Genomic DNA, 16,495 nt, shown 5'->3' with positions numbered 1-16,495 from the left:
TGAAAAATTACTGTTCCACTTGCATTTTTAGTCCAAGCTGTTATTTGTTTTCATAGGCAAAATTTACCCTGCTTTCGTGATGATCATCTGCAATGACCCCTTACAATCTTTCTGATTGTGTGAGATGGCTCTCATTTAAAAACAAACAAACAAAAGAACAAACAGAAAAACAAAATACACCCATTTTAGGCATGATGATTAGTAAATCTTCAACTACACTCATGATCCATTAAACATAATGGCCTTTTACATTCTTGATCTCCTTGACTCCAATTTGCTCCTTTGCTCTAATTATCATGGATTCTTATGAACATACCCTTGGCTTGTCAGCTCTAATATATGCACTACTGTTGGAAACTCTACTTCAACCATCTTACTCTCTGTCCACCACCTCCCACTCCAGCAATTCTTCATCTTGATAGAGACCTACAATTTATTGATGCTAGCAACATTTTCTTAAAATCAATTTGCCTTTATTTCCTCACATCTCTCTTATCGATTTATGCACTATGAGCCCTCATTATTATTACCCCTGTGTATATGCCTATTGCTTGTAATACATCAAACTTAGTGACATCAAACAATAATAATATAATATTATATATACATTTTTAAGTCAGGAATTTGAAAGTGTGTTTGTAGGACAGTTTTAGCTCTTGATCTCCCAGGGAGTTGTAGTCAGATATCGGATGGGTCTACAGTCATTGGATGATTTGACTGGGATTGGTGGATCCAGTTTCAAAGTGTCTTATTCATGCTGATGGTGTATGCATGGCATGGATGGAGAGTTGGTGCTGCCAAATGGGCTCTTCTACATGACACCACCTGAGTGTCCTCATGGTGGGAAAGTCAGCTTCCCCCATTTTTTTTTCAATTGATCAGTGTGTTTTTTCTTCTTTAATTTCTTAAAATGATAAATTATATTAATGAATTTTTGAATATTAAACCACTCTTATACTTCTAGGATAAACCCTACTTTATCATGGTGAATCATTCTTTTATATATTGCTTCATTGAGTTATCTAGATGTTGACTGGAAAATATCTGCATGAAAGTCTTGATCAAAGTTTTCTTTTCTTGTACTATGTCTACCTGGTTTGGGTAGTAAGGATAAGACTGGAGTTATAAAAAAGTTGGGATGCATTCCCTCTTCTTGTATTTCCTGAACAATACTGTGTAGACTTGGTAATTCTTCTTAAAATTTTTCATAAAAATTTGTCAGTGAAACATCGGGTTTGGATATTTCCACTTTCAAAAAGTTTTTAACTAAAATTATAATTTATTTGGCAGTTATGGGATTACTTAGGCTCTCTATTTCATTCTGAGTGAGTTTTGAGAGTTTACACTTTTTGAAGAATTGATCCATTTATTTTAAATTGCCAAATTTCAATTTCATTGGAATTATAAAATTATGTCAGTAGATCTGTTTATAGTACTTTCTTATTCTGTTTTTTATGTTTGCAGAGTCTATGACATATCTTCATTTGTTCTTAATATTTATCTTTTTTTCTGCTTTTTTTTTCTTTTGTCAGTGTTGGTAGAAGTTTATCAATATTTACGTCTGTTCAAAAAAACAAGATTTTAATTTTAGCGATTTCTGTATTATTTGTTTTGAAATGCATTGATTTATGCTAATTTTCATTGTATTATTTCTTCATCTTGTTTTGGATTTATTCTGCTAATGTTTTTCTAATTATTACTCCAGGACAGGGGACAGTAGAAGGAAAATAATGGTAAACTCATCGATGGTTAGGAGATACTCTGTGACTCTTCTTCACTAAACTATCTGCTAATATTTACTTTCCAGAGTCCTGAATGGCTGCACTCTATCCAGGTTTCATAGCTGCATTTACTGTGAGATACAGGGTAGAATGTGCTTGCCTAGAACAGGATTACGTGTGTATCTATGTAAAGATATATATATTTATATATATAAATATATGTATTTATATACATATATGTATGTATAAATATAAATATAAATATTTATATACATATATGTATGCAACCAATATACATATATAAAATACACTTCTATATAAGTCATATCCAATAGCAAAAAGACAACTGATATTAATGTTTGATAAGAGAATTTTAACAAGATTATAACCCATACACTCATGCATCAATTGAGCCAATATTAAAACATGAATTGCTCTCTTTGTCAAATATCAAAGTTAATAGCTGAGATAATGTTTGAATATTTATGAAAAAATAGATGTCTAGATTCTTAAAAGCAAAAAGGCCTTGAACTTGGCAGACATCAGTCTAAATAAATTCATGTTATTCCCCACAGGGCTAAAGTCAATGATTAAATCACTTGCCTCTATTATCAGTAGTCTCAAATATCCTAACATTAGAATAAAAAAACATTAAAGTTGAGAATTTATGTAATATGTTAAGTGTCTCCAACCACTATTTGCCTCATAGAAAACCACGAACAATTCAGGGATCTAGCTATAACCTAGGTCTCTATCTGTTTTGAAAAATATGAGCAACAAAAGTTTCTATCATTCAAATAGTTATTTCTAAATTATGAACTGTGCAGCTGTGCTTATTTATTTAGACAAACTCCTCTCACTCTGTAGCCCAGGCTGGAGTACAGTGATGTAACCACAGGCTCACTACAGCCTCCACCTCGCAGGCTCAAGTGATTGCCCCACCTCAGCCTTCCAGGTAGCTCAGACTACATGTGTGTCACTGTGCCAAGCTAATTCTTATATTTTTTTGTAAAGACACAGTCTCACCGTACTGCCAGGGCTGGTCGCAAACTCCTGTGCTCAAGCAATTCTCCTGTCTCAGCCTCTCCAAGCGTTAGAATTACAGGCTTGAACCACACACCATGCCTAGTCCCCCTTCCAAATTGTGTGTATTTGCTAATAACTATAATCCCCACTTAGATCTCACTGAACAGTACAGATTTATATATATGGTAATTTATAATATAATTTTCTTATTTTATATCTTCCATATATTCATTTACACATTCAGCACTTACTCTTGAGCACCTACAAGTGACATACTAATTCAGAACAAACATTACATAAATAAATATTTTTTTTAAATGCAACCAAAAAAAAATAAATATTGAGGAAGAAACAAGTTGCTACGAAGAAAGTCAGGGCAGGTTTGGGGAAAGATATTGGCTTGAGAAAAGTTGGGATGCTTTGGCAAAGACAAGGATTAAATTGACCATCCAGAACAGTCCTGCTGCCTGGTGGTTACTACATTTCTTTTCTGGATTTTTTTCTTTTACTTTTTTCTTTCTTTTTTTTTTTTTTTGAGATGGAGTCTTGCTCTGTTGCCCAGGCTGGAGCACAGTGACATGATCTCGGCTCACTGCAACCTATGCCTCCCAGGTTCAAGCAGTTCTCCTGCCTCACCCTCCTGAGTAGCTGGGATTATAAGTGCCTGCCACCACCCCCAGCTAACTTTTTTGTATTTTTAGTAGAAATGAGGTTGCACCATCTTGGCAAGGCTGGTCTTGAACTCCTGACCTCATGATCCACCTGCCTCGGACTCCCGAATTGCTGGAATTACATGCGTGAGCTTCTACGTTATTATATCTCTTAATGACAAGGACTTGTGATCACCTAGTATTAAGGTGTTTCCTATTTCTACCAGCCCCTCTGGATATGCAAAAAGCTTACGCTATTGTATGAAGCATTAGCTAATGTATATAGCTACTTGAGGGAAAAAAATCCTTAGATAAGAAAAATAAGAAAAATGGAAACACTTTGCAGAATGTGAAGTGTAAAATATCCCTGCCTTAGTAATGTGGAAGGGCTAATCGAGCCAAAGAGAAGAAAGGTCCTAAAAGAAGTCTGAAGGAAGACAATATCTGATGCTGTGGATTGACTGGCCTGGGGACTGAGAAATGCAGTTGCCTGAGTTACTGGAGACTGAACTAGATAGGTGAGGATAGGTGATTTTCTAATCATGAACCACCATTAACTATAATGCAACTTCTGACGCCATTAGTGATGTGTGAACTCACAACAGTCTCCCTTCTACAAATTACAGCCTAAAATACTTGGCTTACTTTAGTGTGTGTTAGAGTGGACAATTAGAGAGATCATTTCCATATTTTTGCAGCAACAGCAGTTAAGCTTCTGCCCTATCCAGTTATTATGCTGACAGCTCTGTATCTCAATGTCCAGCCTCAAACCAGTTCCTGAGATTTTGTACACTGCTTTACAGATGTCTTTACCATCATTAATTCAATCTCAATATATCTATGAGCAAATTCATCAACCTTTTCCCCAAATTACCCTACCTTCTAGACTTTTCTTTTTACAGGATGTAATCTTTAAAATACAGTTTACCTTTTTTCCTTAATAATTGAAAAACTCCTTAAAGAATGGGTGATTGTTGTTAATTTGCCTGGTATATGATTTTTGCCCTTCCCCTTTCTCTCACCTGGGGCATAAACACATGGAAGAGATCTGGAAGCCATACTGTAAATAAGCAGTGACAAGTGCTTGAAAAATGAAGCCAAGGCTCTTAATGGCATTATGCTGCCAAGGTATCAGTCCCTGAGAGCATAGCTCCAGACTTCTCATTAGGAAGTCATCAGTGATAAGCTTTGCTGCTACTAGCCAAGCACAATTTCTAACTAATGCAAGCAGATATTATTATTGAGATTATTTCGATACTGGACTCTAAAATTTGGATCAGTTGAAGGTATGATCCAAAAGAATCATGACTATTTGATCCAGTTTTCCAGTACACTATGTTGCCTAAAATTAACTTTAGTTTCAGTCACCTACATCTCTATAATTCAGCTTCCCTTTGTTTTTTTTCCCCTCCACTTTCCTATCTAAACTCCTAACCAGTCAAACTGATGTATGAACTGGTGAACAAATATATCACACACATCCTCAATTCTGTGTCTTTCCTCATGTTGGTCATTCTGTATTCCTGTTTTTCCTCCTTTCCAATTATTTTAGTCCTGCTATTCCTTGAAGACAAACTGGTAGCATTAAAGCACCATGCCTTTTCAATTACATCAGGAGTCATGCGTTTTTTAAAGAAAACCTTCAGGGTGTGTGATCCACCACCGGAGTTTACCAAATGCTCCTTGTGCTACACCATCAGGAACCATACGTGGAGAATGAAAGGACAGTGTTTCTGGCCATGACCCTGCCACTAACCTACTGTACTAATTGGGGCTTTTCATCTGTGCTTTTCTGTTACTTCATCTGTTCAGTGAGAAAGTCTTACAAGATGAATTCTCATTTTCAGATTTAACACTGGATTTTTAAAAATGAGTTTTCATGTAAGATCTCTTCTACAGCTACATAACAAGAGGGTTTCTGCAAAAGACCATATCTCATATATCTGTGTGTCTTCAGTGTTCTGAAGATCTGTTACAAAATGAATTCCCTCATGAATGCTGGTGATTATCACTACAGCTATTTGATAAGCTAAAGAGATCAATTAAAATGTTCTTCTTTATATTCACAGGTAGCATTCTTATCACCAGCTATTAATTTGCATAGCAGTGTTCACAAACAGAAAGTGCAGGTGAGTGAGCCAGATTAACACAAATATATCATCAGTACTCCCAAAGTGCCAAAAGATAATGTAATACAAAATCGTGGGTAAATTTAAGCAATCAAAATAGATGAATAATTTAAATCGAAATTGTATTCTACTATAAAGTTTGTTGGTATCTGTGTGTACATTTTTGTATGTGTATGTGTATTGCTGTAAGGATCATGCAGGTTTGATATAGACTTCACCAAAATCCTGGAACCATATTTGCTAACTGTGTGGCCAGGGACCTATTTACTTACAACACAGGAATAATACTACCTGCCTCTTAGGGATTTAATGATAAGTAAACTTCAAAATAAACTACTGAGGCCAGGCACTGTGGCTCACGTCTGTAATCCCAGCATTTTGGGAAGCTGAGGTTGGTGATTGCTTGAGTTCAGGAGTTAGAGACTAGTCTAGGCAACATGGCAAAGCCTGGTCTTTACAGAAGATTTTCTGGGCATGGTGGTATGTGCCTGTAGTCTTAGCTGCTGTGAAGCTGAAATGGGAGGGTTATCCGAGCCCAGAAGGTGGAATTTGCAGTGAGTGGTGATTGTGCCACTGCACTCCAGCCTGGGTGTTAGAGTGAGGACCTGTCTCAAAAAAAATAAAAAATAAAAAGAATAAAAATGAATTATTTCTAAACTTAATGATAGCAGATTAGCAGACACCATGGTTGTATCCTCATCCCCTCTTCTGATTATGTCAACACAATTTGCCTTAAAGGATTTAAACTTTTTTCAAACTCATGCAAACTTGATGGTACTCAAGATGTCCAGAACATTTTGGAGAAGAGATGGCCACATATATCAAGATATGCAAAAACAAACAAACAAACAAACAAACAAAAAAACTCTGCAGGAAATGCGAATCTTAAACAGAGAGTCTAAGAAAAGAGCTGTAACTGATTCATCACAGTTGCCACATCCTGAAGAGCCTGCAACCCTGCCTACACATATTTACAGATGGACTTCATTCCTCTCTTTTCTGAAGACTGGCTACTCAATTTTTTTCTTTGATTCTTTGAGCTATACCCAATTATTTCAATAAACTTTTTTTTTTTTTTAGTTAACCATGGGCAATTACTATTGATTACAATTAAAGAATGTTAAGAGGACAGTTCATGATAAAAGTAATATACCCTAACTTTTTAAACCCATTAATAATTCTCTATAATTAACCCCATGAATGACACCAAGAAAACTGAATTTTTGTATTCCTTTATGAATGTGACTTTTCAATGAGTATTTATATTAACATATTAATATATAATATTATATTACATTACATTATATTTTTGTGGCAGGGTCTCACTCTGTCACTCAGGCTGGCATGATCTCAGCTCACTGCAACCTCCAGATTCTGGATTCAAGAGATTCTTCTGCTTCAGCCTCCCGACTAGCTGGTATTACAGGCACGCACCACCACACCTGGCTAATTTTTGTATTTTTGGTAAAGATGGGGCTTCATCATGTGGGCCAGGCTGGTCTCAAACTCCTGGTCCCAAATGATCCACCCATTTGGCCTCCCAAAACGTTGGGATTACAGACATGAGCCACGGTGCCTGGCCCTCAATAAGTATTTTAGATGTGGAAAATACTGTAAGAAACAAATCAAAACAAAAGTAATTTTCAGTGAATTAATTTTACCAAGTCTTCCAAAAAGATAACTAAGAAAGTTCTTTGCTGACAGCAGAGCTCTCTAATTCCAGAGCAATATAATAAAACATAAAAAACGGTCCAGCGCCATGGCTCATACCTGTAATCCTAGCACTTTAGGAGGCTGAGGTGGGTAGATCACCTGAGATCAGGAGTTTGAGATCAGCCTGGCCAACATGGTGAGACCCCTGTCTATACTAAAAATACAGAAAATTACCCGGGCATGGTGGCAGATGCCTGTAATCCCAGCTACTCAGGAGGCTGAGGCAGGAGAATCACTTGAACCCAGGAGGCGGGGGTTGCAGTGAGCCGAGAGCCGAGATTGTGCCACTGCACTCTAGCCTGGGCAACGGGAGTGGAAGTCCATCTCAAAAAAAAAAAAAAGGTTCAAATAAATTAGGCATTTCCTACCAAATTTAACCCTATGAAAGTTTTCTCTGGATATTCTAACAAAAACACATGTTATGTTTTCACCATACATGGACATATAATTTCTGTTTTCATTTTTAGTGGTCGCTATGCTAAAATAGGCAGCATTTTGAAATAGAGTACAGCTTATAGTCTTCTCACAGAATTAATATCTGCTACTTTTTTACTGCTAGTATTGTTTTTCTGTGTGCTATGTCACTGGCTTGCCAGTTTTCTTAGAATAAAGTAGATATTCACAAATAATTTAGATTTCATATGTGCCCATGCATGCATGCATACAAGCTACACAAAAAATACACACTGAATTATTCAAACACCCCAAATATGTTCACACTCATCACATTATATAAAGTAATTTCTGATACAATTTTATCACTTTTTATGTGAGGATATACAATAATAGGAATGCTGCAAAAGCCCACAGGTAAATATTATCCAAGTATCCTTTAACATAAGTATAAACATATTTCTATATTAAAACTATTAGAAATGCTTAGAGTGATGCCTATTACTTTTTATCTTCCTGTCTTCATATCTGATCTTATTTGTAATAATATCATGTTTCAAGTCATTGGCCATTTTTAGCCAGGGACTTTGGGCTTGCTGTGATGCCTACAGAAATGAATTTGCTGATTTTATAATTTAGTACTAAGCTTTTAGGATATAACTAAATAAAACATAAACGTACTTTGCATGATGTTTCCTTGGCTTGTCCAAATCCTGCCATCCCTTGAAGCCCTACTTATACTGCCACTCCTTCAAATGAAATCTCACAGCCAGTGAACTTAGAGTGCTTACTATTCATCTCACAATTTGCCAAAATATAGTGCTGGCATATTTTTCCCAATATTGTTTAACTTTTATGAGATCTTATTACTTCATCCAGATTGTAAGTTCCTTGAGGTCAGAGGAAATGTTTTATTTATCTTTGTTTTCTCATTAGCATTTCCCCCAGTGCCTTGCATAACACAGGTCTTTAATGAATGCCCATTCAGTCATTGATCAGTCTGCCAATGCTGACATGAGAAATGAGTCAAATCCTCTAGACTCTAGGCTGTTCTTACAGCTTTTATCATCTTGGATGAGAAACACAGAAGTTTTTATCATTCAGAAACATGACCAGAATCAGCAGACCACAATCTGTCCTTCCAAGTTCGATAGATAAAGCCTGATATTGAGTACTCAGGGCCAAAATTTACATGTTATGATAAAGAGCTACTTATCGAGTAACAAGCTAGAAACGTGCTTGCCCTCAATTACCCATTTTTCTTAAAACAAAACAATTTTTTTCTCCTCTAAGTAATATCTCAAGTATTAACTAACTTTCACCCTTAGTTTTGACTGTAATTTTAGCTTACATGTGGTTTTATTTCCACACACTCCTGCCCCGCCACAAAAGGACAGTAGAGTGTACAGGAAATGGTGGTCCAGGTAAGCTATCTGGATGTTGGGTGAAGTATGAAAGACCTAACATTCTCAATCGTGTCATGTTCTGGCCAATTATTGGGCTTCGGGTTTAACTTTTCTACCTTTGACAACTACACTCGTAAATGTAAAAATGACCAGGTTTAAATAGTTGTGTAGGTGCCCAGTCTTCTTTTAAGGAAGAGGCAGATTCATAGAGAAGAGTTTTGCATAACCTTTGGTTGACACTTTAGTAACGTTGGTAGAAATTTAAAAATGTTGTGCAAGGCGGCCGGGCGCGGTGGCTCAAGCCTGTAATCCCAGCACTTTGGGAGGCCGAGGCGGGTGGATCACGAGGTCAACAGATCGAGACCATCTTGGTCAACATGGTGAAACCCCGTCTCCACTAAAATTACAAAAAATTAGCTGGGCATGGTGGCGCACGCCTGTAATCCCAGCTGCTCGGGAGGCTAAGGCAGGAGAATTGCCTGAACCCAGGAGGCGGAGATTGCAGTGAGCCGAGATTGCGCCATTGTACTCCAGCCTGGGTAACAAGAGCGAAACTCCGTCTCAAAAAAAAAAAAAAAAAAAAAAAAAAAAATGTTGTGCAAGGCAGGGATCATGTAGGAAAACAGTATCAACTTTGCCTTGCTGGGGGTAACTAAAGATATATTTTTCTAAAATTCTAATTTACTGCCTCATATATCAGATAATACCATGAACATAAATGGCATATGCTAGATCTCAGTATTCTACAACAAAGAATATCAATAAATTTAAAACTAATTCCCATTGGCCACACTATTTTACAAGTCAAATCCTACTGGTTTAATTTTAAACAATTACAACAAAACAAATAATGCTTTTCCATTGCTCAAAGAACTACAATATTTCTAAAGGCATAAAAGCACAAAGCTCACATTGTTAAGAATCCTCATGTCCTCTCTCAATCTGGAGATCCACTTTTCCTAGTACCTCAGATGACTGTGCTATTTATCCATCCATTAACGTCTTTTATTATGTTAAACATATTATGAGACAGGATTTGCATTTTGATAGTTATTTGAATGCCTAATGCAAATACATGTTAATATTTATCAGAAAGCTAAGCAATATTTTATATCTATTGGAATATGTGTGAGTACAAGATAACCTGCAATATAGATGTATGGTTGTATATAAAATCCTATGTCTCTTGTCCTGACTTCATTAATCTCAAAATAAAAATGGCATGAAAACACAATAATCTATAATAATAGCAATGTATAATGATAATACATGGTAATATTTAAGTCATAATTCACAGTTTAAAAGCTTCATTTACTTTCTGTCTCTTAATCATCAGAAAAGTCTGGAATAAAGCATCAGAGTGACTTTTTCTTTTTGCTGGTTAATACAAAAACATAGGAAGGAAGGTGACATCTCCTAGGCCATTCCATAACCAGCAGTGCTGGGAAGGGAATCAGTCTTCCAGAGAATGCATGAGAGCAAACACATACTCAACAAATTATAAAATAAGGAGACTGGCCTCTTAAGCAGTATTGTAAATGGATAGAGGAAGAGAAATATGTGAGAGACAAATCCAGAAAAAAAACTATAAATAATTGCACTGATCTTATGAATATATTGTAAAAAAGTAAAAACCTTTCAAGTATGTAAGTATTAAATGTGAGTCAAGAAATTAATTCTACAAAAGCAAAAGGCATATTCATATATACAAAATAAAATTTTAATTCACTGGGGACAAAGAATGTCTATTTCTATTTATGGATAAAGATGTAAGCTAATACTAACCTGAACTTTCAAGTCACCTTCATTACTTTTAAGGAAATGAAAGTGAGGGTAAAATATAGTAAATATGTATATATTCATTATATTTTATATATATATATATATATATATATATATATATATATATATTCATTCACTCACTTCATCTCTCTCTCTCTAGTCACTACTCTCTCTTTCTCAAGTCACTACCTACTTGGGCCTACTCTTCCTTCTTCTTTCTCAAATTATTATATAACAATATTGATATTTTTTCAAAGAAAATATTTTAAATAGTGAAATGTTTTCTATGAAAGTCTTCAACAGAATGACAAGGGAGTGGGTAATAGAAAAATATGAACAGGATAAAAGTATCAATGCAATCAATGAAAATATCCTTAAATTCTTTCATTTTACTTATTCACTTATTTATTTTAGAGACAGGGATCTCACTATGTTGTCCAGGCTAAAATGTTGTGGTTATTTACAAGTGCAGTTGTAGTTCACTGCAGTCTACAACTCCTGGTCTCAAGTGATCTGCCTGTTTCAGTCTTCCAAGTGACTAGAACTGCAGGCATTTGTCAACACACCTGGCTCCATCTTAACATCTTTCTGTCTTTCTCCATATCTCTAACTTTAGCAAGCATGTCTTTCTTTCTCTCCATTAAATTAAATTATTCAAGCAAAAACCAAACTGTCCTAAGTAGCTAATCTATGCCAATAATTATGCTGTGGTTGATTGTTCATGAGGACAAGAGACTTAAAAGTTTCATTAAGAGATGGAATGCTATAAAAATAACTCAAACTCATGTTTGCCCAAATTAATATGACTTGGTATGTGGGGCTGAACTGTAGTCAGGAACTTTTTTTGACAATAAAGGCAGGGCAGTTACAGAGAAGAGTAGAAGGCTTGTTGTATCTGCTACATTTGTGATTCATAAATACTCTTGTGCACAGATTATATTCTTAGAAATGGTCTATTATCACCACATTAATAACAGTACAGTCATTAATACATTCTGCATTCGCTGTATAAAGATATAATATGTATAATTTTATTTTTTAAATAACTATTATTCTATACCAATCCTTTATTAGGTTCTATTAATGTCAGGCAAAAGAAAAGGAAAGGAGGGTACTAATTATCTAAATATATATATATATATTTAGATGTATATCAAAATATATATATATTTAGAGATGTATATCTAAATATATAAAGTGATTATGTACATGTATACACATATATTTATACTACTTTAAAAATATGTGTGTATACATGTACATAATCACTTTATTACTTTAGAAAGAAACATTATGAGCTATTTCTAACCAAGAAATGTTGTTAAATAATAGATGCTCTTCATGACAATTTATAGCCAACATCCAGACTTAGCTCAAAAGCTCTTACCATTGTTGAATATTATTTAAATCTATAAGTCTTTGGATAGCTTATAATTAAACATATCCCAATATAAAACAATCATTGTTTTTTCACATTTTGTTTTACTTAATAGACTTTGTAATCCAAATCAAACTTTCACACTGAAAAGTGAAGTATTTTACTTACAAACCCAAATAAGAACTATAATACGACATTCTATTTATAATGCTAACTCAAAAAACTAAGTCTCACACAAACAAAAAATTACATGCATATACACAAAATCACATAGATCTCAGATTATAAATTATACCTAAAAAGTGCAAGACGTAATGTTAACATTATTTCGAAATGCTTACATATTACCATTGTGTCAGTCTTAAATATATTATTTGGCTATAACAATGTCTAGCCTAGATACAAGACTACTGCAAGGATATTTTTAATAGTCTTTATATGTAGATACGTTTTTTTTTAATTTTTTAAGTAGAAACATTAAACTGAACAAACACATACTGTTCAAGTAGACCAATATTAAAACAACAATTTTACAAATTAGTCCCTAATTTGAATTGCTGGTAGAATTATTTTTCTAATAGACACATTTATCCTAAAACTAAAATACATATCACTTCATTTTTGAACATGCTTTGTTTTGAAAGAGATTCAGGATAATTGGTAGAATAGAAACATCAGCTATGGCTTGTGGATTATAATGGATGTCTAAAAATATGACAAAATAATGACCTTAATAATCAGATGACATTTTTGAGGTTGATAAAATGTATGATTCTAATTCTGTTTCACCTGCTGTTAAAACTTGAGTGTGTGTGTGTATATATATATGTAGTCTGTGGTTGATTGTTCATACTCAAACTTGTAATATATATTATATATAATGGATTTTTATTTGTTATGAACAAAGAAGCACCATAATATAAACAAGAGTTGTAAATAAGGATACATTTTTATAAACCATAGAAAAGGAGAGCAATGAATTTTTACCTCACAGGGCTATTGGAAGAATCTGGGTCATGAGCTGCTACAGTGCCAATGATATTTCCAATCTGGGTAGCTTCCGACACCTCCATAGGGTACAAGGGTGAAGAGAACACTGGGGGCTCATCCACATCTTCCACAATTATCTTCACGGTTGTTGTGTCACTGAATGGACCCAAGCTTAGAAAGCGAGGGTCTGCATCTTTATTTGCAGCTTCTATCCGTAGTGTGTAACTTGTTTTGGCTTCAAAATCCAGCTCCTGTAAAGAAAGTCATTAGGAAAATTAAATCACCAGCTAAATAGTCAGCAAAGCAGAGCCTTTTCATTTGTAAATGTCAGTAAGCATAGGAAGGACTCTGCCGTGTAAATTCACCATCAGCATTCGAAAATAATAAATAACAATGCCAATCAAAATTCTTGCTGCTTTCCTGGCTCACAAACAATGGTTAGTGCTTTTGAATCACTTCATCCACTCTTCTGTTATATGCCACATGAACAGACAGATGCAGGTCTTTGGAACACTATTTGAAAAAAAGACTGGTCAAATTTAACATTTTTTCCCCACAGGGACTTTGAATGTAACATTCTTCAACCATGTAATTTAACTGTACTATCCAGGGTGCACTTTAAAAATGAAGAAAAACATTACTTTCCATTGAATTTCTCATTTAAAAGGCCAGTGATTTGGGGGACTGCATTAGGATTCTGAAATTTCAGGGCACTCAAAAAGTGGCTGCAGGGTCAAGTGTGCCATCCTGAGGTCGTTCAGTCTGCAAACATGGACAATGCTTCTCCATGAAGCACCCATCACATTTACCTTCACTATTCCTCCATCAAAATAGACTAGATCTCTCTTTATTTTAGGAGATTGACAGTTATATCTTAGAATCTATAGGCTGTATCTAGTTTTCCAAAAGGATTTACGTGCTACAATTTTCCTAAAGATTAGTGACCAACTCAAACCTCATTGGAGCTAAAAAAGGTTGTAAGGAAAATTAAAGTAGTTGCACTAGTAAAGCACCATCTTCGAAAAATAAAAATCAAATACATAACATGCAGAAGTTGTTTGACAATAACATGCTTCTTTTTCTTCAATGGATAGAGAAACTACCAGCTTTTTATGACTTTCAATTTCAATCTCTCCATTGCAAAACTGTCCTCAAATCCTTTTTACATTTAATGATGTAAAGCAAAAAGAATTAAAAATAGTAAAGAACTTTACAGAAATACTGCAAAATATAATACTTACTTTGCTTAGTTGTCAGTATTTTAAAATAAAGCATTATAAAATGTGAACTAATGTGTAATACTGAGAATTGTAATTCAAATTCATTCACTATATGTTTGGGCATATGTGTGTGTTCTATGTGTGTGTACTTATGCAGTCATGCATCTATTCCAACTTATCCCTCAAATGATGTGACAACCAAAATAAATGAAACAATATAGTTATATAAATATAAAATAGGCTATATATACACATGCCGTACTGTATATCATATATCCCAAACTGTGTATAGTGCATATAGACTGTGCTACATACAATATAACACATATATATGTATATACATTATATATAAAAATATATGTACACACATTACATATGTATGCATATGTTTGCACACAAATATTATATAAAGAGATCCCATGACTTATCTCTGAGTAAGAAAAAGAAAAAAAATAAATATATATATAAATCAATACACAACATAGGCTTATAATATCTGGCCCAGAGAATGCTTACTTACTAAAATGCTTATTTAATACCTGTCTTAGCCACTAGATTTTTAAGCCCAGACAATTCTGTTCATCACTATTATTCTCAGTACCTAAAATACTTCTGATACACAGGGAAGTCTCAATAAATTCTTGAGCCTCCTCTTCTTGAATTAACACAACAAAAACAACAATTACAACATAGATATTCAGTGGACAAGAGGCTGAAAATTGAACTATGCATCTGACTAAAAGAATACTGTGGGCCAAAGTGAGAGATAAGGGAAGAAATACAGTCAGGTATATCATTTTTTCTTGAGCACAAAAACACTTTATAGAATTGCTCCAGAACAAAAACCTTTTAATTCTTATATGAGGTTTTATATAAAAATGTTGGGGCACATGGAAAATACTGCCATAAGGACATTGTAGTAACAAACTCAGTAATATTTTATAAGGCTAATTCTTTTTTTTTTTTTTTATCTCAGAGTTTGTCTTGTCCAGTGGTAGTCAAACAATGGTGAGAATCAGAACCTACCAGAGACCCTTCTAAAATATGTGTGACCCCTTCCAAGGAATTTTGATTCAGCAGGTGCAGGACAAGGCACAGGCAGATATATTTTTAGAAGGCTCATTAGGTGATTCTGATGCAAATCTTCTCTTAAGAAACCTGACCTAGTCATTAAAATTTTCTTGGGCCTGTATATAAATTCCAACTTTTATTTGGGGGAAACTTCTAAGAAGCATTCTCATTTACCTAAAAGCGTTTACTGAGATGCCAAAATGTACTCATAAATAGTTTGGATAATAATCTCAGTTTATTCTTATATTCTTTACAAAAATTACTTATGATAAGAGAAACTTTATATCCAAATATGATGTGTCTATATGTAAAAAAATTATGCTTAGAAATCCCATTTGTCAGCTCCTTTCAAATCAATGCAAAACCACAACCTTTAAATTATCCATTCAGGTTTTTACATTAGCAAAAGGCATACCAAATATTTCTGTATTCAAGTAAAAGTTTGTCTCCCTTATGAAAGAACAATTTAAAATTTACTGCAGAAATGAATGCAATTTTATAGCAAGTTGTTTTTTTTTTAATGTGTCTAAAAGGCAGCAACATGCAGTATAGACATCTGGATGCTAAAAAGTCATGAAGAAACAGTGTATTATGCATGATGATTGGTTGCCTAAAAGCTATTATGAAAATAAAGCAATAAAAGAATTCATATGAAAATCTATGAATCAAGATTACAGACAAAAGGAATTGCTTCACAAAATTATTTTCAGAGCATGTCAGCATATGCTGAGATTTAGTTTTCAAAGAGAAGTGTAGTGTGATGAATAACACTGTTAAGCATTTGAAGAAGATATTTTTGCAGTAAAATTTTAATTTGTATTTGATTTCTCATTATTGATTTCTATATAAGTAATACAGTCCATAACTATTAGATTTAACTATTAACATTATACTCGAAAAATAACAATTGAGAAAAGACACCAAAGAAGAAAATATAAAATAATAAAAGGAATTTCTAAATAAATTATCTTAATATTTGAAAGTATATTGTATTAGTTTGCTTTCTCACTGCTGAT

General features: G+C 34.1%; 1 protein-coding gene across 5 annotated transcripts in view; it reads right to left on the bottom strand.

Moving 5' to 3' along the window:
* The window catches only part of CDH7 (cadherin 7), a 134,436-nt gene that overhangs the window by 26,043 nt on the left and 91,898 nt on the right, over window positions 1-16,495 (bottom strand). For all 5 annotated transcript variants that reach the window (XM_054244290.2, XM_078346976.1, XM_078346974.1 and 2 more), the window contains exon 7: window positions 13,186-13,439. In XM_054244290.2, coding sequence (XP_054100265.1) covers window positions 13,186-13,439 — 254 coding nt within the window. The remainder of the gene's footprint in view (window positions 1-13,185; window positions 13,440-16,495) is intronic.

This window comes from Callithrix jacchus, chromosome 13 (genome assembly GCF_049354715.1).
Source record: "Callithrix jacchus isolate 240 chromosome 13, calJac240_pri, whole genome shotgun sequence".
NCBI lineage: Eukaryota > Metazoa > Chordata > Mammalia > Primates > Cebidae > Callithrix > Callithrix jacchus.
Note: the sequence above shows the minus strand (reverse complement) of the source record. Positions and strands in the feature narration are given on the sequence as shown.